The following is a 22,134-nucleotide window of genomic DNA, read 5'->3' on the forward strand; positions in this document are numbered from 1 at the left end:
CTTTGAAAGCCTGAGGAAAATGGGACGTTCAAGACATTGTTCAGAAGAACAGCGTAGTTTGATTAAAAAGTTGATTGGAAAGGGGAAAACTTATACGCGAGGTGCAAAGAATTATAGGCTGTTCATCTACAATGATCTGCAATGCTTTAAAATGGACAAAAAAAAAAAAACAGAGACGCGTGGACGAAAACGGAAAACAACCATCAAAATGGATAGAAGAATAACCAGAATGGCAAAGGCTCACCCATTGATCAGCTCCAGGATGATCAAAGACAGTCTGGAGTTACCTGTAAGTGCTGTGACAGTTAGAAGACGCCTGTGTGAAGCTAATTTATTTGCAAGAATCCCCCGCAAAGTCCCTCTGTTAAATAAAAGACGTGCAGAAGAGGTTACAATTTGCCAAAGAACACATCAACTGGCCTAAAGAGAAATGGAGGAATATTTTGTGGACTGATGAGAGTAAAATTGTTCTTTTTGGGTCCAAGGGCCGCAGACAGTTTGTGAGACGACCCCCAAACTCTGAATTCAAGCCACAGTTCACAGTGAAGACAGTGAAGCATGGTGGTGCAAGCATCATGATATGGGCATGTTTCTCCTACTATGGTGTTGGGCCTATATATCGCATACCAGGTATCATGGATCAGTTTAGATATGTCAAAATACTTGAAGAGGTCATGTTGCCTTATGCTGAAGAGGACATGCCCTTGAAATGGGTGTTTCAACAAGACAATGACCCCGAGCACACTAGTAAACAAGCAAAATCTTGGTTCCAAACCAACAAAATTAATGCCTCGCAGATGTGAAGAAATCATGAAAAACTGTGGTTATACAACTAAATACTAGTTTAGTGATTCACAGGATTGCTAAAAAAGCAGTTTGAACATAATAGTTTTGACTTTGTAGCGTCAACAGCAGATGCTACTATTATTGTGAACACCCCCTTTTCTACTTTTTTTACTAATAGCCCAATTTCATAGCCTTAAGAGTGTGCATATCATGAATGCTTGGTCTTGTTGGATTTGTGAGAATCTACTGAATCTACTGGTACCTTGTTTCCCATGTAATAATAAGAAATATACTCAAAACCTGGATTAATCTTTTTAGTCACATAGCATTACTATTATTCTGAACACTACTGTAACTGTACACTTAAACACTGTTCGTATTATCTATTAAAAATGTATTTACAGACAACAGTCAAGTCAAGTAGGTGGTTAATGTGCTGCAGAGCTGTTTTCTTTCTCTGCTATAACATGTTCTCAAGCAAAAATGCACCAACCAATTAGGGAAAAAAAAAATCAGTGTTGAAATTAATTCATATGCACATACACTGTAGTTCTTTTTAATCCTACTGGATTACAGAGTCCTGATTTAACAGCTGGCTAGCTGTGAGATGACCAGGAGAGAGACTTCTTGTGCCATTAAATGCCTGAAAATATAAATCAGAAGTTAGAGGACAGTGCTGGAATATTTACAAATGTAGATTCTACTTTTTTTTTTAAAAAAAGGGTTTAAAAACATTATAAAGTCCTATCCATGTGGGGTTTTTTAAAATTTGCTCTTTAATGTCAAAGTGAAAACAAATCTCTAGAATATTGTGTGTGTGTGTGTGTGTGTGTGTGTGTTACAAGAATTAGCAGTGTCAGTTAGCTCAAATTATGTCTCAGGAGAGTCATGTCCCCGCACGCGCGCGCGCACACACACGCAACCTGGTCGACGCTTGTGTGTGCGTGAACAACAAAAATAAGACTGTATACGTCCTCAGTGCAGTGAAAAAAAATCACGTCAAAAATGAGTCCAGCTTTTGTTCTTTCTTCCTGCTAACAACCTCCAGGCAGCACAGTGGATTGGTTTTGTGTGTGCGTACGCGCGTGTGCGTGCACGAGCATACGTGGGCACGCACGTACTCGTGCGCGAGCATGTGTGTGTGCACGAGTATGCGCACATGTGCGCGTGCGCACGTGAGAGTGCAATGGTACCAAACTTATGGAACCAAATTTGCACTCTAAATGGAACCAAGCCACACTCTGAATGCAATGCATCACAAATGGAATGTATTAATCCATGTCATGTGACATACAAAGCACCAATCAAATGACAAGAATCCACTCATAAATATATATATAGCAGGTGTCGCTGTGCGTATGTAGTTAGTAAACCTCACTCCCAACAGCTCAAAAGGATTCTCTGGTCACAAGGCCAGAGCCCTGGGTTTTAGCCTTCTGGTTAAAGAGTCTGACTCCCATGCCAAGGATCGGTCTGCCCTGCTTTCACTGCGCATGCATCATTAGCTGCAGTTCACGGATTATCACCTCGTTTCTGCTTCAAACTGCACTCCAGTCATCATCTATCTCAGTGACATATATCTGAAGCTTTTGTACAACAGTCATTTCCACATAAATTCAGCATTATTTCATAATAAAAGACAGAGGAAGAGATCAAAGCTCCACGGCTACACAAGCTGACAGCTGATGCGTTTACTGCGCATCGGTCATTTCAAAGCGTCACAGAGTTTGGCCTCGTTTCTGCTTAAAACTAACTTTAGAATGATTTAAGAGGCTTTACCTTTATCATATGATAGTTAATAATCACATTAATCCATTTGATTGCTTTGGCTGAAGAGACTCTGTCTCAGATGTGCTGCTGTGGTCCAAAATGACGCACGCACAGTGAAGGCAGGCAGACTGATTTTTGAGGGGACCGTTCAGTCTGCAACACCGGATCCACAGTGGCGTTCCCCAGAAAAAAATAGGAGCAGCTAAAATAAATTACTTTTACTATTGTTGATTGTATAAATGTTCATTTCCTGACAAAGCAATGACTTTACCTGAAGTTGGCTTTAGAGAACTCACAATGTGACGGAATTGAACAAGCCATGCATGATAACGCTGAAGATGTGTAGGGTTCGTTCTGGGTGTATAAAGCAGCACCCCCAGGTTCCAATCCTGGGCTGGGGAACCTTCACTGTGCTCCTGTCTTCACACTTTTAACACCACCACCCCCCACCCCCGCCAAAAAAAGGAAATTGTTTGAAACTAATCAATGTTCTATTCTAAAGATTTATTCTTTCATTTTTATGTTTAGCTAGATTTTGGATTATGATTGGCTGAATAGTCACCCTTCAAACTCCTTGCCCCCCTCCGAACTGCACTGACATTCACACAGGCATCAACACGGACAACACCACCGTGAGCAAGTCAATAACAGCACAATGTTTCAAACGCCATGTACATCACTAGAGCCTTTCAGCCAACCATAAAAAAGCCAAATAGCGTTATGTCACATATCTGTTGAGAGGCCAGTCCTTGCCTTATGTCGTACTTATTTGTTTTCACTTTGAGATGAAAGAGCAGAATTAGGTTTTTTTTTTTCATTGTAGAAGCCTAAATTACAGTTTACAGCTTATTTAATTTATTACTACAGTCTCATTTTGATGGAGTAATAGTAATAAAAATAAATGCTTTCACAGCATGATACATACTGTAAAGCTTCACAATATTATAACCCACAAAAGAAGAATAAATATGAAAAATTTAAACACAGTAAGTGAAACAATGATACATTAACATAGATTGTACATAAAACAAACCCAATGGCCCCTTCACACATAAGACGAAGTTGAGCGAACGAGGCCAAAATCGGCCAAAAAGGGTGACAGCAATTGCAATGCACTCCAGCCACCGTTCGAGCCTTCACCACCTCAGCCGCACTGCAATGTTAGACACTGGTGTGTGTGTGTGTGTGTGTGTGTGTGTGTGTGTGTGTGTGTGTGTGTGTGTGTGTGTGTGTGTGTGTGTGTGTGTGTGTGGAGAGGGACACAAACTCGCACGCCATTTGTGCTGCTCGGGAGGGGGGAGCATGACACACTCACACACCATTCATGCTGCTGGGGGGAGCACGACACACTCACACACCATTTGTGTTGCTTGGGGGCGGTCAGGACACACTGACCGCCCTTTCAGCTTTTGCCACCTGGGCTGGTGTCCTGTGATCTACATTCGTGCTGGCCGCGTGAATGGCCCCGCATTTTCCAAGTGACCAGAGACTACTGTTGGAAGTCTTGGGTGGCACCTCGATTCTGGCCGAGCATGGGTCGAATGGCCATTTGGCGCTATTCACCCTCATTCGGCCACATGTGTGAAGGATAGCTTGTTTGCCACATTCGGCCAGGGTGCGATGTGGCTGATCATTTTGTACAGCCCCTCGACCACGGTCCGAATGAGCATTTTCTAACTAAATATGAAGATCTGTCATACATACCCTTGTGACCAGAGATGGAAATGCATGTTATTTGGTAGAAAGAAAAAAAGATGAATTTCAAGAGTAACAATAAAGCTAACTAAAAAAAGTCATAAAAGCCTAAATAACGCACTCTGTGGTTGGTTTCACTGTCAAATATAAAACTTACAAGACTGCGAGTTGGGCTGAGAGAGCGTGAGCGTACTGGGCTGCTGCTCCTGCTCCTGCTCCACTGGGAAAACACACACAGGAGCAGTGAACATGAAAAAAACCTCTTCCTGCACCCATAAACCCTGACAATATCCCCTGAAGCAAACATTTTAAAAAGCATGTTTATTAAGTCAGTACCAAAACACCTCTTCTGGTCACTGCCTCGCCCTTCACGACTACAGTATCTCCTGATACCAAGGCCGGCCACACGTGGTAGGTCACCAGAGGAGCAGAAAAGTCAGAGTCATAGCTGCGACGATACCTGTCAGACACAAAGAGAACGGAAATAACTGAGGTTCTTTCAAATGTAGCAGGTGAGGAATGGTTAAAAACTGAAAATCATTCAGTCAGTGGGACTCGGACACAGACTTTTTGTCACTGTAAAGTTCTCCATCACTTGCAAAGGCCAAATCCAGAGCAGGTTCGAGAGTCTGCATGGCGAAGGCCACTTTGCACATCTCCCTGATCAAGCCAGAGATGAGGACAAAGTCCACTTCAGGTGGAAAGGAGAGACAAGGGTTCACATTCATGGCGCTGATCACATCCTAGGAAGACAAAACTGATTTTGCTGTGTGGAAAAATAATGTTTCTTCATACATGTGCAGAGGATGTGTGAGTTTGTCTTACATTGACACTAGTTTGTACATCATAGAGGTCCAGGTTTCTGACAGTGTAGTCCACAGCCGCATCCTCCAGATTTCCTGATCCATAGTGGGAAGGAGACAATGCCGTCCTCACACGTAGATTGAACTGACGGTAAGCCAGTTTTGCTGTCTTAAAGGATTCCTGAGACATGAAAGACATTTAGGTGAACAGAAGTGGCATGGACCTCTGCACTGCAAGAGATGCCCAAATATTTCTGGTAACTCCTCCACATGCCCCACCTTGCTCCTGCTTTAGCTTTCAGAGTGAAATGAAGTCAATGTTAATTTTTAGTTTAAGCCATTTGACCAAAATGTTTTAGCTTTAGTCGAATTTTAGTCTTTTCATTTGTCACTCATCACTCATCTTCAACTGCTTTTCCGGGTTCGGGTCGCGGGGGCAACAGCTCCAGCAGGGGATCCCAGACTTCCCTTTCCTGTGTCATTTGTCAATGAAAATTTTATTTAGCATAGTTTTTGTTCAAGAAAATTTTTAACACATTCCAATTTTAGTCATCAACTTTTTAAAAAAAGTTGTTTGTATGCAATTAGTCTTAAATATTCAAAGTGGTATTTTACTGAGCACTAATAAAAAATTTTAAAATGGCAGTTTGAATATGCAGTCACAGGTATTTGGAAAGTAGCACAATGTTTTGTCATTTTTCCTTCACCACCACAGTTCAAATGAGAGAGAAAAAAAAAGAGAAAACAAAATCAAGATGTGCTTATAAATCTCTTCCAGCTTTAATTCAAAGACTTTAACAAAAATATTGCATTAACCATTTTAAATTACTGACATTTATATACACAGCTCCTCTATTTCCAGTGACACACACACAGTTGTGGTTGGAAGGTCATATATGCTCATCATGGGCATGAGTGTCATGGTAATTTTGGGCTTTTAATGATGTCTTTGAAACGTGTTTTTTGCCAGGGTGGAATGATTGTACAGCAAACATCATTAATGATGCTAAAATAAAAGAATTGGGTGCACAAAGTTGAATTTATTTAGGATTTTCTCTAATCCACACAGGGTCAAAATTTTATGTGCACGTTCAAATGTATACATACACCCCCACTAATATTCGGTTAAATGTCACTTATCAAGATGCACCTCGACCAGAAGCTTTTGGTAACCATCAAAAAGCTTCTTGCATAATTCTGGCTGGATATTTGACCACACATCTTAGCAGAACTGGTAGATTTAATTTAAATTGGTTGGTTTCCTGGCACAAACCCAGTTCCCCTGCCTTCACTGCGCATGCGTCATTTCGGAGCATCAGCATCATCACTTCTAAGCGTCAGTTGCGAGCCACTGATTATCACGTCGTTTCTGCGTAAACCTAGTCATCATCTATTTCAGCGACAGATATCTGAAGCTTTTGTACAACAATCATTTCCACATAAATTCAACATTATTTCATCATAAAAGATGGCAGACTGATCAGAGCGCAGCAGCAGCACGGCAGACAGCTGACGTGCAGCTGAGCCTACATCATTTCGGAACGTCAGTAGCGAAATGAGGCGATTATCACCTCGTTTCTACTTAAAACTGACTTTAGAAAGATTTAAGAGGTTTTACCTTATCATCTGATTGTTAATAGTCACATTATTCCCTTTGATCGCTTTGGGTGTAGAGCAGGGGTAGGCAACCTGTTCCAGAAAGAGCCATGAGGGTGCAGGTTTTCTTTGCAGCCAGTGACTCCACCAGGTGATTTCACTGATTAACTGATTCCATCTGCTCAAAGTGATATTAATTGTCTACCCCTGGTGTAGAGAGTCAGACTCAGTCAAGCTGCTGTGGTCCCAAATGACCCATTCAAAGTGAAGGCAGGGTGGACCGATTTTTAAGGGGGACCATTTGGACCATTTTAAGCGTAGTCAAAAAACTGTCAACAGGGTTGACACTTTGCTTTGGGAACGCCATTTAAGAAGCTTAATCCAACCCACAACCAGTGTTGCTCTGTGCTGATTTGGTGTTTGTGTGTTAGTCGTTGACTGAGGTGAGCTCAATAGCTCAATCTTTGTCTTGTCTGACCATAAAACTTTTCTCCAGAAGGCATTTGGCTTGTCCATGTGGGCAGCTGTAAATTTCAGTCTAGCTTAAAGGCGTAGATTTTGGAGCAGGGGCTTCTTTGTTGATTGGCATCCTCTCAGTCCATGGCAATGTAAAACTCACTTTACTGTTAAAAGTGACGCTGATGTTTGAGCAGTTTGTAGTTCATGCGCAGGGCAGCACAGTGCGAGCGTTTTGCTCGCATATTGCGCCTAAAATTTGATTGTGAGAGGAAAAAAAATAAAACGGGCTTACGTGTGGGAGAATGAATTTCAACCCTTTAATTCGCATTTTGCTCTTAAAATAAATACAGTGGTCCCTCGCTAACGCGGTTCACCTTTCGCGGCCTATCGAGCCGTCCTGTTGTCATTTGAACGTTCAAACTTGGATAAGACGGCTGATTAAAACGGTGGCCGTCTTGTTCAAAGCCGTCTAAAATGCGCAGTTTACCGGAGGAGCTGTGTGTGTGTGTGTGTGTGTGTGCGCGCGCGCGCAGTCAACTCGCTGCAGACGGCGAATGGAGGCACGAGACGTTACATTCTGCTGAGAACCATCAGTGCACGTGACACAGCGAGCGCGGAGCAGAGAGGATTTTAACCCGAGTGAACATAAAAACAAAAACAAAACAACAACAACAAAAAACTACTTTTCTTTTCTTTTCTCTGCTCTTTCTCTACCGGTGTTTTACGGCACCGTCCTGTTCACACCATGTGCGCGTCGTATCATGAGATGAAATAAAAGGTCAAATATCCTTAAAAACATCCTTAAAAAATGAAAATATATGAATGAACTGAGGAAAAATTACGCAAACACTGGATAAAAAATGAAACCCTGCTGCAGTGATGTTCAGAGGCACAGATCACAAAAAGCAGGTGAGAACTCTGAACTTTAACAGCTGCTATTTTCCAAAGGTATTTATTTGTTCAATCTTAAGCGATGAGGAGAAATAAATGACTTCATCACACTAAATGAACTGGAGTCAGAATAAAAATACAAGCTGCTGATTTTTGTTATTTTCATTTTTTCTTTGTGTGGACTAGTTTTGTCATTTAATTTCAAAGTGAGTTACCTCTTATTTTATTCTGATTTATTTATACAAAAAAATATGGGGAGTCAAATCAGCCTGCATTTTCTGTTCAGTTTATATCAGTTTTCCTGCACATGTCCAGGTATTTTTTCCTCTTTATAAGAGTTTGGTGTTTGCATTTGCGCCACAAAGTTTTAAAACACAATAAAATGTTCACAATTTTCTTTATAGCAGTTCTGTAATTTCAGAAATGCAACAGAAACAACCACAAATCAGAAAAAGTTGGGACTATAAGTAAAATGAAGATAAAAATAAAAATGTTGCAGAGTTGTGTCTTGGTGGCTTCCCTCACTTGTCTCCTTCCAGCATGGACATTTAGTTTTTGAGAACTGCCTACCTGACACAGATTTACTATAAAGTACCACACTGTTTGTATTTCTGAATGATTGATGTAAATGAAGTCTAAGAAATAGTCACTGATTTGGAAATGTTCATGTTTTCATCCCGACGTTTCTCTGAAAATGCTGCATACCTTAATTTAGGAAATTCTGTATGATCCGACTAGTCGACTAATCGCAACAATAATCGTTGACTAGTCGACTATCAAAATAGTCATTTGTGGCAGCCCTATTTTCAAACCATCTCCCGAGATTTTCGAAAAAGGGGGTAGTTTTTCGTCAGACCCCAGTAAAAAATAAAATTATAAAAAAAATATCATGCAAAAAAGCCCATGATAGGGGGGTGATTGTCTGAAGGTTTTCCCTAGATAGGGGGTATATTTTCAACATGGGGAACAAGCATAGGTACCCCCTTGAATTGGGGAGTGGGGGGGCCGGGATTTTTCTACTCAGGTTTGAACTTTGAGAGTGTTTACACACGAGAGGAAAAGTGAGAAAATGTTCATGCCTGATTGAGAAAAGTGTATAAAGTGTGTAGTGAGGGCTTTTACAGCTTTAAAACATCTATAATAATTGTAAAAAATAACGCTGGCCACTTTGCGGATTTCGCCTATCACGGGCTATTTTTAGAACGTAACTCCCACGATAAACGAGGGACCACTGTATATCCCATAGAGAAAACCATTCCCACATCTGTACAATTCGACAAGAGTGTGTGTGTGTGTGTGAGAGAGTGTGTGCTGTGGACCGTTGGTTGAATGTAGGCGACCTGAGTATAAAAAGTGGGACGGGGATGTTATGTGTGTGTGTGAGGGTTTAAAATAATACAAGAAATACACAGCAAAAAGTAATGAAATGGACAAAAGCAATGATGTAAATGTAGCGGGATGAAAGTCCCGGGTCCCAATTGAAAAGACGTTCCCGCTAGCTTGGCTAACGGGGAGTTCCCCTTTGGCTGACCTGGTAGAGGAACGGTCTTTTGGTGCGAGCTGCGTGGGTTCGATCCCCCACCGTCGTCCTGGCCACAAAGGTCCTGCTGCTTCAATCTGGCATCACGAACAGGATGTGAGTCACAGAGTATGCTAACATGCACCTGTGACTTCGGGACGAAGTCAAAAATGGTGGGGAGATGTGTAGCGGGATGAAAGTCCCGGGTCCCAATTGAAAAGACGTTCCCGCTAGCTTGGCTAACGGGGAGTTCCCCTTTGGCTGACCTGGTAGAGGAACGGTCTTTTGGTGCGAGCCGCGTGGGTTCGATCCCCCACCGTCGTCCTGGCAACAAAGGTCCTGCTGCTTCACAATTTTCAGACAACTCGAATGTGCATCTGCACTCCACTATTGTGCCGGGAGCACAAATAGCCCCGGCTTTTCTAAGTGTCCAGCGAGTGGTGTTGGATGTTTGTGTGTGGCACCAGGAATTTGCCCGACACCTGTCGAGAGGGTGCCGAATGGGCACTCGCAGGGCACTCGCTGTCTTTCGCCCGCTGGCGTGCGCGAATGGTTGTGGCAACAACTGTTTGAGGCAGCTCCAATTTTTCACGAGTGACATGCGATTCCTCCTTCATGTGCCACTCAGCTTCAATCGTGTTATTTGTGAAGGTGCCCGAAAGTTATCCTTTTGCATCCAGTTGTTTTATGCACAGTTTCTCCAAACACAGCTACAGAAGCCTATAACTCCTTCAGAATTGTCATGGGTGTTTTAGTGGCTTCCTTCACTAGTCTACTTCTTGTGCAGTCACTCAGTTTTTGAGAACTGTTTACTCTAGTCCAATTTAACCAGACTGTTTTAGTTCTCATTTATTTCTCATCAACTTTGTCTCTGCTTCCCATCCACAATGGGAAATTCTGAACAACCTGATGCTTTCATAGAGATGTAAGGGGCAACTGCATGACGAGTGTGGCCAAAACACTTAGCAACTGTGTGACACTGTGAGTTGTGAGAAGGGCATATATTTACTTGGAATAAGTTGTCAAATCAATTTGTGCACTTTCCCCAAGTAAAATTACAAGTAAACACCAAGAAAAGTCAGCATAGTTGGTTGAATTGACTTGAGTTTTGCTTCTAAGTTAATTTATGGGAAAAGGTTTCCCAACTTTTTTCAAGTAAACTCAAACATGTTGGAATTTATACTGAACTAGTTAAAAATGCTGTTGATGTTCTTGATATATTTACTTTAATGTAAATATATTCAGATTTGTTTTCTGTTTCTAGCTTCATGAATATAGTGTGTTAATAACTCATACCACAACAGCGATGAAGATGATTTTCTGGACCATCTCCAGGTCAGTTACATAGTGTCGAAGCAGGTTTTGAGCCTCCAAGCGCTCCACGGTGTACAGGTCACTGAAACGTGACACAAGGCGTACGTGGCGGGATGAGTTAGTGAGCTGGGCTCTGGTGGGGGATTCACTTCTGAGGGGGCTGGAAGAGCGGCTGAGCCTGGACAAGGGGCTTGAAGAACGACTACCCACCAACCTGCTCAACAAGTAAAGAAAAACCATTATGTCAGAGTGGTAGTATGTCTGTGTGCATGTACACGTGCATGTACCTCTCATGCAGCATGGCCTTCTCTGTGCTCAGGAAGGACACTTCATCTCTCAGCAAGCGAATCTGATGCTCGTAGTCATCAAGAGCATCCAGCTTCCTTTTATAAATCTCCAGCTGCTCATGCGCAAACTGTAAACTGAAACATATACACATTTACAGTACAACAGAGCGCCACACCACAATTAAAAAATTAAGATATTATAGCATTATTTCACTGTATCACTGACTCTGCTTTCAGTTGTAATATTTCATCTTCTGTGGCCAGCAGGGTCGTGGCTGACTTGTTCTTTGTCTCATCCAGATCCTTCTGCGCATCAACCAGTCTGTTATATCAGAGGTGAGAAAATAAAATTTCCTTTGTTTCATTTACATCTCAACATGTACTTCATATAATTCATACTCGTAAAAATACAAGTGACAACACTAGAGGTGTGCATCTCACCTTTAAAACAATGTGATAAATGTCGAGATACATGGGATACAATACGATTCAGGAATGATACATTTTTATTATGAAATGATGTGAATTGGTACAATACAGTTGTTTGTTTAATATAGACTTTAATGGTGGCCAAGTGGTTAGAGTGCTTGTTTCCAGTGCAGAAGGCTGCCTGTCCAAGCCCACGTCTTCCCGTTCTGCGTGTAATTTGGAGTTGCATTACAAAGCGCATCCAGCATAAAACTTGTGCCAAATCAGCATGCGGATCCACCTCAGATTTGTTGTGGTGACCCCAAGTCACATGGGAGAAGCCAAATGGACTTACTATTTTCCAAGATGGTGGAAGCTGAAGGAGGAAGACGGTTTATGAAATTCAGGGAGGAAGGAACACAGCCACTGGATGGAGATGAAGTGATTTTTGAGAAATGGAAAACCACCACAGATGTGGTGAAGCAGACAGCTAGGAAGATACTGCGTGTGACATCTGGACAGGGGAAGGAAGACGAGGAGACACGGTGGTGCAATGAAGACATTCAGGAAAGTGTATAAAGAAAGAGAAAGAAAGTACAGCATACAGTATGCTGTACGTAAAGTTGAACACAAGGAAGGAGAAAAAGACTACTACTGATTGGCCAAACAGAGGGAGTGAGCTGAAAAGGATGTACAGCAGGTTAGGGTGATAAAGGATGCAGATGGTAATGTGCTGACAAGCAAGGACAGTGTTTTGAGAAGGTGGAGGGAGTATTTCGAGGAGCTGATGAATGAAGAAAATGAGAGAGAGGGGGCTGGATGATGTGGCAAGAGTATTGAGAGTGCTGATGGAAAAATATAGAAAAGGCCAGAAGGAGTTGTATTGTGTGTTTGTGGATTTAGAGAAATGTATGACAACAAGGTGCCAAGAGAAGAGTTGTGGTTTTGTATGATGAAATCTGGAGTGATAGAAAAGTATGTGAGGGTAGTGCAGGACATGTACAAGACAGCATGACAGTGGTGAGATGTGCAGTAGGAATGACAGATGTCTTCAAGGTCAAGGTGACATTACATGAAGGATTGCCTCTGAGTACTTTCTTGTTTGGAATAGTGATGCACAGATTGATGGAGGAGATCAGTCAGGAGTCTCCATGGACGATGATGTTTGCAAATGATGTCATCTGGAGAGAGAGGAGAGAATCATCTTTACATTTTGTTACAGTGAAAGGGGTTACTGGGTTACAGACACCTTGTGACGCCTGCCCCCCTCCCCCAGATATGAAGATGACATAGTTTATTTGGTTGATCCAGGGGTGTGTGAATTGATGTTGTCGTGTCGTTAGCTTTTCAGTGAATTGTTACAAACTAATGGGTTGCATATATATAGCACCTTTCCATCTGAATCAGAAGCTCAGAGTGCTTTGCAATGATACCACACTTTCACCTGCTCACACACGGATGTTAGTGTGCTGCCATGCAAAGCGCTCAACTGCACACCAGGGGATTAAGGATCTTGCTCTCAGGCCCTTGGTGATTTCCAGTCTGACAGGGATCTGAACTGAGGATCCTCTGGACCATCACCTCCGCTATTACTTTCATGTTCATTCGTTCATAGGGTGTGAGGCAGGCTACACACTGGACAGGACGCAGGAAACCCACGCAAACACGGTAAGAACAGGCAATCTTTACACAGAAAGGACCAGGTTGGACGCCAACCCCGGGCCTTCTCACTGTGAATCAACACTGCTAACCTCTAAAGCCACCATGTTGCCCGTGCATAACTGTGCAACTGGAAAAAGAATAACTAATGAAAATAATCAATGCAGTTGTGGCTTTCCCAAGGTGACACTCACTCTTCTCTGACGGAGTCCAGCTGCAGGCGTATGGAGCACAGCTGGGTCTCCATCTTCTGCATGTCACTCTTGTGGGAGGCAGTAAGCTCCCTGATCTTCCTGTCCTTTTCCACTGAATCCTGATTAACAACATAGACCACGAAAATACCAGAGAAAAGTTCATGCATGACTTTTTCTTTGTGTGGACTAGTTTTGTCATTTAGATTCATGTATTTATAGGACATGTGATGTGGTTATAAGGGGTGCTTTCACCTGGATGAGCTGTAAACTGGTGTCATCAGTGACTGAAGACCTCCCCGTGGAGAAACAGGTTCCGAGCCACGGCAGCAGGCGTGTTTTGAGAGTGTCTACTCCAGCATAATGACCACCTGATTCATGAGGATAGATATTAAAATGACAGTTGAGGGTTTGACTGCATGATGAGGCTGCTTTAGATTTTAATGAACACTCTTTAAAAAGTCCAGCCTGCCTTCAGCAGCGGTGAGATTCAGTATGGTGAACAGTTGGCCCTGGATCGTGGCAGTGAGCTCAATCAGTTCACAACATCTATTCAGACTCTGGTCACAGGAAATCACCTGAGAGAGTAAATATGAAAAGAACTATATTAACTGTATATCATGATATTATTACATACATACATTACACACACACACACACACACACACACACACACACACATATATACAAGGTCTGTCAATAAAGTAACGGTCCTTTTTATTTTTTTCAAAAACTATATGGATTTCATTCATATGTTTTTTACGTCAGACATGCTTGAACCCTCGTGCGCATGCGTGAGTTTTTCCACGCCTGTCGGTTACGTCATTCGCCTGTGAGCACGCCTTGGGAAGGAGTGGTCCTGCCCCCTCGGCTCATTTTCATTCTCAGGAAATGGCGGAATGAAAAGGACTTTTTTTCCGTCAGAATTTTTTCAGAAGCTGTTAGAGACTGGCACCTGGAAACCATTCGAAAAATTTATCTGGCTTTCGGTGAAAATTTTACGGGCTTCACAGAGAATAAGGACTGTTACCAAAGTTTTAAGGACCCCTTTAACAAGAGATTTTGTCATGGAAAGCCGCGCGGAGGCTTTTAAAAGTGAAATCTGCTGGAAAATGGCTGATGTCCAGCTCTTGTGATAACCAGAGAAAGAGCACACGACGGTCTCGTATCCACAGAGCCATCCGTTTAGAAATGGTCCGGTGGCTTGTGCCGCGTCATCGCAGCTCGGAGCGCGGCGCGCCGAGCGTCCTTAATGCTTTGGTAACAGTCCTTATTCTCTGTGAAGCCCGTAAAATTTTCACCGAAAGCCAGATAAATTTTTCGAATGGTTTCCAGGTGCCAGTCTCTAATAGCGTCTGAAAAAATTCTAATGGAAAAAAAGTCCTTTTCATTCCGCCATTTCCTGAGAATGAAAATGAGCCAAGGGGGCAGGACCACTCCTTCCCAAGGCGTGCTCACAGGCGAATGACGTAACCGACAGGCGTGGAAAAACTCACGCATGCGCACGAGGGTTCAAGCATGTCTGACGTAAAAACATATGAATGAAATCCATATAGTTTTTGAAAAAATAAAAAGGACCATTACTTTATTGACAGACCTCATATATATATATATATATATATATATATATATAATATATGTGTGTGTGTGTGTGTGTGTATGGCAATAACTTTTTTTCATGCACAAAACTAAGTCATGATGATAACATTTTAGTTACAATGCTCTATCAGTGATTAGAATTATTGCCAGTTTATTGGTTTTTATTGCAATGTTTTTGGAACAAACACTACTTGGCAAAAAGGACACTTCCCAATACGCATCTCATGAGTAGGGTGGTGGGGTAACAACATACATACGCCTTTAGCGTTTGGAGTGAAGGTTATGTGATCAGCCCTCTGCGCTGGCCTAATGGCCCCTTCACCCCTTCACACATAACACAAAGTTGGGTGAATGAGGCCGAAACAGCAGGCCCGGCGCCAGAAAAAAAATATTAAGGGGGCAATGAGTTTATCACAGGGGGCGGGGTGCCCCCCAAAAAAAGTGCGCACCGGAGGGTACCTGCCTCTGAGCGTGCATAATGAATTAGGTGCGCTCCTAGAAAGCTCATGTATTTAGGCTACACCGTTGTAAGAGACTGACTGAGTAAGAGTAAAGAGTGATGACAGTATTTTTTAATTATTATTTGAACATATAGACCCTCGGTCAAGTGATCTTCTGCATACCACAAAACCAAACCAACAACTGATCTGAGAAACGACACGAGACAGTAGATTAACTCCACATACAGCCCTCCATCACAAGCGCAAACACAGCGCATTTGGGCATGACAGTCACACAACGGGTCAAAGATAAACCTTTCATTTAGATATACAGTGGTCCCTCATTTATCGTGGGAGTTACATTCTAAAAAATAGCCCGCAATAGGCGAAATCTGCGAAGCAGACAGCGTTATTTTTTACAATTATTATAGACGTTTTAAGGCTGTAAAACCCCTCACTACACACTTTATACACTTTTCTCAAACAGGCATTAACATTTTCTCACTTTTCTATCATGTGTAAACAATCTCAAAGTTCCAACCTTAGTAGAAAAATAAGACCAACCTGTTTTCAGGCCCAAACATTTGTTTGAGAAATAAAAATAGAACATTTTCCTATAAATAATTATGATGGCTTTTAGAACTAACGAATTTAATTTTAATGATCAACCTACGAGGTTGGACACATAAGAAATTATTAATAGTGACTGACCAGTATTTCACAGTTCCTCTGATCGCGCCTCTTTGTCCTGGCGCTGCGCCACTGTCGCTCCTTTTTCCACTCACACCTCACTGCAGGTGTCTTTTTCCGAGTGAAGAACACAGTTATGGGTAGTTGTTGCCGCTCTTTTTTCTTCTGTGTGAGAAGATTCTTATAAACAGACACAATGCGCGTACTCTCCCTTCGCGGTGCTACAACAGGTGTCCCGTCATCTCGACAGAACACCGGCCTGCTTGATGAGTACGCAGAGCACAATGCGCTGTAAAAAAAAAAAAAGCATGCAAAATTGGACTAAAAAAATCCGCAAAACTGCGAGGCGCTATATTTTCCAGTATTTCTCTTTCTTTTTTATTTTTATTTTTGATAACTCTCACATCCGAGGGGGCGAGGTTGATGACGTGAGGGGGCGTCACCCCCAAATGCCCCCTCGTGGCGCCGGGGCCGCGAAACAGGCAGAATTTGCAAACCTCAAAAAATTCCAGCCACTGTCGGGAGGGACAGATGGCCAGACAGCCATGTACGGATGCTGCACGCTCGTGTGCACATGCACGAACACAGTGCGACCATGTGAGAGGTGTGATACCACATCACACTCATACAGCAGTGGAAGCAATTAAATGTTGTACACATGTACATAAATCGAAGGAAATGTGTAAGGACCAAATACTGCGAGAGCACAGAACATTATAGGAACAATGAATGTACTGTTTAAATGTAAGACAATCATGTTACTGGTAACTATGTGTAATTGATGCTTGATGACTTAAGGGTCGGCGTTGGAATTGAGAAAACAAATGGATTTTGTTTTGTCTGTTAAAACATTTAATTCCTGTTATAAAGAGCACACAACACAAGAATCATCATCCTTCTGTTCCTTTGTGTTCATGAACCATGGCCATGGACGTAAACAAGGAATTAATGAACTGACATGAATGAATTGATGCGCTCACATGTTACAGCCACACAGAGGGTCCGCACGTCCAGCAGTCTCTGTCCATTTGGCGCATGGCACTCCGAAGGACACCGCGTCATGTGGACTATAACTCACGCGGTGGACATGACATTTGCCTCGCCAGCTGGCCGTTCACATGATCAGACAGATATTTTTACATGGGGCAGCCTGGCTGATGGTGTCTGCAGTGCACACTGAGGTGCAGCTGAATGCATTTCTAAGGTGATATGTATTTGTATTTTTCACCGTGTCATGAGAGCCTGCCGACACTGCGCATCGTGATGGCATGCTGAGAGGTGGTGTTCTTCATGGCACGATACATATGTTCTACAGCTTTGAATAGCGATGACACAGTGATCAGCTGCAACATGATGATCGCCTTGGTGAATGCACATGTGATCATCTAATGGCTTCAGTGAGCTCACGTGCGCTGGGATCATTTGATTGCCTCGGTGGGCGTGCCTGGGCTGTGATCATCAGCGATCACGTGTCAAGTGATGTAACTGTCCAGTCGGATAGCGAGCTGGTGCTGTGACATGCAGCTGGAGCAGCTGGGTTTTATTTTTATGTACATTGTGGCGATGTGGGCACATTGCTGGCCGGTGATTCCACCTCCAGTGGGACATGCCGGATATGCCATGATTGGTGTTCCAGAACTGTCAGCTGTTCCATCATGGACACGACAGCCGTCCAGATGTGTGCGCTGCGTTGGACAGCGATCACACTGCACTCCGGCCACCGTTCGAGCCTTCACCACCTCAGCCATAATGTTGGAATGTGTGGGGGGGGTCGGGAACTACACACTTGCACGCCATTTGTGTTGCTTGGGGCGGACATGACACACTGACCACCCTTTGAGCTTTTGCCACCTGGACTGCAGCTCGAAAGTGGTGTCCTATGCTTTATATTTGTGCTGGCTGCGCAAATGGCCCTGCACTTTCTAAGTGCCCAGCGACTGCTGTTGAAAGTTCATGACTGGCACCTCGATTATGGCCAAGTGTGGGTCGAATGGCCATTTGGCGCCATTCACCCTCATTCGGCTGCTGGTGTGAAGGCTAGTTCCTTCACCACATTCAGCCAGGGTGCAATGTGGCCAATCATTTCGTGCAGGCCCTCGACCGCGGTCCGAATGGTCCGACCTGCTTACAACATGCTGTATGTTGCAACCATGGTCAGATGGCCATTTGATTTCCAGCACAAGCGTGAGTGATTGCATGTGCTGTGGCCGAATGGTTGTGCCGACTGCTGTATGAGGCATTCCAGGCAGCTCCGATTTTTCGTGACTGTCATTCAAATCCTCCATCGTGCACCATTCGGCCTCAATTGTGTTATGTGTGAATGGGCCGTAAGTAGTAGATATCTCAAAAGTAGTGTGTAGTTTTTTGGGGGGAGCTAATCTAGGGTAGGGTAAAGGAGGATTAATTAAAATTTTAGTACAGATCCAGATCTTCCTGAAAAAAAATCTTACATTTGTGCTCAAAACCCTGGCAGAATTTTTTATCTTTTGGCCATTTTTCAGAGAATATGAATGATAGCACAAAAAAAAAAAAAAAAAAAAAATTTCACTCATGGTTAGTGGGTTGGGTGAAGCCATTTATTGTCAAACAACTGTTTACTCTTTTTAAATCATAATGACACCAGAAACTACTCAAATGACCCTGATCAAAAGTTTACATACCCGGTTCTTAATACTGTGTATTGCCCCCTTTAACATCAATGACAGCTTGGTGTCTTTTGTGGTAGTTGTGAATGAGGCTCTCTAATGGTAAAACTGCCACTGAATATGTCTTGGACTTTATTGACATCAGTTACGAAGAAACAGACACAGTATGGCACTCTATGGTAAATCTGCAGGAGTAGACAGTTCTCAAAACCAAGGGACTGTGCAACTACGGAGTAAGAAGCATTTCAAGGTCCTAGAGTGGCCTAGCCAGTCTCCAGACCTGACTCAATAGAAAACCTTTGGAGGGAGCTGAAACTGGAGAAGATCTGTATGGAGGAGTGGAGCAAAATCCCTGCTGCAGTGTGTGCAGACTTGGTCAAGAACGACAGGAAACGTCTGACCTCTGTAATTGCAAACAAAGGTTTCTGTACCAAATATTAAGGTCTATTGTATCAAATACTTATTTCATGCAATAAAATGCAAATTAATTATTTAAAAATCATACAAGATTTTCTGATTTTTTTTGTACACTTCAACTGTCTCTCACAGCTGAAGTGTACGTACCTACGATAAAATTACAAACCTCACCATTCTTTATAGGTAGGAAAACTTGCAAAATCAACAGTGTATCAAATACGTATTTGCTTCATCGTGTGTGTGTGTGTGTGTGTGTGTGTGTGTGTGTGTGTGTGTGTGTGTGTGTGTGTGTGTGTGTGTGTGTGTGTGTGTGTGTGTGTGTGTATATATATATATATATATATATATATATAATGATTATTTATCCTTTATTTGCATTTTACTACTACTATGAACCTTGTGTTTGAATCATTTCTGCTGCGTTGAAAGAAATCACCTTGTGTAAGTGAAAGGACGTGAACCATCTTAACAAGTACTGTATGATCTTTGAAAGTGTGGTCCGGCCGTAACTATGACGACTGGCGTCCACAGCAACCAAACTGCAGACAAATCAATGAAATCTGAACGGGCGCATTCCTGTGCAGCGATGACAGATTATTTAATACATTTCTAAACCACCATTGTTAAATTACATGAACTATAACACCGCCACAGTGAAAAGGAAAAAAAAGATCAACAGACGACCTGAATAAAGCAATAAACAACAAACTATTTATTTGACTACATTTAATTGTACTGTACATACAAGTGACATTTTTGGTGAGCCACATTTGAGTTAATGATCATGGCACAGACAACACAGAGATTTGGTGTTTTGTCAGAGTTAGGTCAATCATGACTTATTAATAAACTTACGTGATAGTCTTTGTGCCAGCTCTCCAGTTTGTCTTGTAAAACGGTGAACGGAGATGTGTTCGTCAGTCTCCTTAATGTGTCGGCCATAATCCAAACAGGGTAAAAATTCTCCTGGAGGAGGTCAGCAGCCTGAGAGTTAACAATGTGTCAGCTGGGAGCTCACTCCGTCAAGCACCGCCCCAGCGAGAGGCACCCAGGACACAAATCAAACGAACACACAGTGATATATATATATATATATATATATATATATATATATATATATATATATATATATATATATATATATATATATATATATATATATATATATATATATATATATATATTGCAAAAAAAAAGCAAGTTAGATATTTTTTGTCAGGTGTTTCACTTGGCCCATTAGATATAAACTACAATGTGTCAAGCATTTTTATTGCATATTTTAATCGAAACACGGGCAATAATTTACTGAACTAAGGATACAACAGAATTTTCATGTTTTGTAGAGCATTATATTAAAGCAGGAAATCCTGACTGATGGCAGCTTAACAAGTTAACTTGTGAGGTTAATTCCTTTCTGAAATATCACAGAAATATTATTCACGTTTACCTGTTTAAAACCAGGTTTTCTAACTAGATTGTTTAATAAAATCTTGGAAAGTGAGAGGATGCCTGAGGAGTGGAGACGAAGTGTGCTGGTTCCTATTTTCAAGAACAAGGGTGATGTGCAGAGCTGCAGTAACAACAGAGGCATAAAGTTGATCAGCCACAGCATGAAGTTATGGGAAAGAGTAGTAGAAGCTAGGCTTAGAAAACAGGTGAAGATCTGTGAACAGCAATATGGTTTCATGCCGAGAAAGAGCACTACAGATGCAATGTTTGCTCTGAGAATACTGTTGGAGAAGTACAGAGAAGGCCAGAAAGAGTTACATTGTGTGTTTGTGGACTTAGAAAAAGCTTATGATAGGGTGCCAAGAGAAGAGCTGTGGTATTGTATGAGGAAGTCTGGAGTGGCAGAGAAGTAAGAGGTCTATTAGAAAAGTATCCGACCTTATTATTTTTTTCAAAAACCATATGGATTTGAATCACATGTGATTGCGTCAGCCACGCTTGAACCTTCGTGCGCATGCGTGAGTTTTTTCACGCCTGTCGGTTGCGTCATTCACCTGTGAGCAGGCTTTGAGTGAGGAGTGGTCCACCCCTCTCGTCGTTTTTTTAATTGTTTAGGAATGGCTCAGAGACCGCCACTTTACTTGATCAAAATTTTTTCAGAAACTGTGAGGGACATCAAAGTGGACACCATTCGAGAAATTCAGATGGTTTTTGGTGAAAGTTTTATGGGCTTCAAAGAGATTACGGAGTGTTACTGTCGCTTTAAGGATGGCCCAGAGTGACTGGTGGTGCGCCGCACTCCGAAGCCGCCATCGACAGGCTGAACGACCATTTCATTTCTAAACGGATGGCTGTATGGATCCATGACCATCATGTGCAATTTCTCTGGTTATCACAAGAGCTGGACATCAACCATTTTCCAGCAGATTTCACTTTTAACAAGAGATTTTGTCATGGAAAGGTGAGCGGAGGCTTCGCGCGTCACGATGGATTCGCTACTGGAGCGAGACAAAACCACCTCCGTTTTGGTCTCACAGGACAGCTTTGAGATGGCGTTCAGACAGCTGTCTGTGGTTTTTCCATCGAGTGATTATCCGAGAAATTGTGGATGTGCCTGGACATGCCAGAACATGTCCTGTGAGGCTTCATCACGGTGTTGCTTTGTGCCATGCGGCACCGCCGCGACGCGCGAAGCCTCCGCTCCTCTTTCCATGAGAAAAACTCCTGTAACAGTGGAATGTGCCATTCATTTCCAAACTGGACGCTGTGTTTTATCCGGGATGTCATCTGGCTAGCACAGGAATTGTGAAAAGATGTGGACATCAGCACTTTTTCGGCACATTGAGACAGACGTGCGGAGGAATTCCGCGCATTGCGGCGGTGCCGCATGGCGCAAAGCAACGCCGTGATGAAGCCTCACAGGACACAATTTCACTGATACTAACTGGACTGGTAAGCAATGAAAGCCGAGATAGACATGTCCAAACTTGTCCTCTGACACGCTGAAACGGAGGTG

The 22,134-nt window shown here is 42.6% G+C and overlaps 1 protein-coding gene across 1 annotated transcript; it reads right to left on the reverse strand.

Moving 5' to 3' along the window:
- Window positions 1–1,142: 1,142 nt before the first annotated feature.
- On the reverse strand, window positions 1,143–20,189 carry spata18 (spermatogenesis associated 18). Its single transcript, XM_034180859.1, has 12 exons — window positions 20,025–20,189; window positions 13,851–13,956; window positions 13,634–13,749; window positions 13,382–13,500; window positions 11,347–11,442; window positions 11,121–11,255; window positions 10,816–11,047; window positions 5,077–5,235; window positions 4,819–4,994; window positions 4,588–4,711; window positions 4,409–4,471; window positions 1,143–1,429 (listed from the first exon to the last, which is right to left on the reverse strand). The coding sequence occupies exons 1-12, from the start codon at window positions 20,109–20,111 to the stop codon at window positions 1,349–1,351; spliced, it is 1,494 nt and encodes a 497-aa protein (XP_034036750.1). The 5' UTR covers window positions 20,112–20,189; the 3' UTR covers window positions 1,143–1,348.
- Window positions 20,190–22,134: the final 1,945 nt, after the last annotated feature.

This window comes from Thalassophryne amazonica, chromosome 10, assembly GCF_902500255.1.
Source record: "Thalassophryne amazonica chromosome 10, fThaAma1.1, whole genome shotgun sequence".
Taxonomy (NCBI): domain Eukaryota; kingdom Metazoa; phylum Chordata; class Actinopteri; order Batrachoidiformes; family Batrachoididae; genus Thalassophryne; species Thalassophryne amazonica.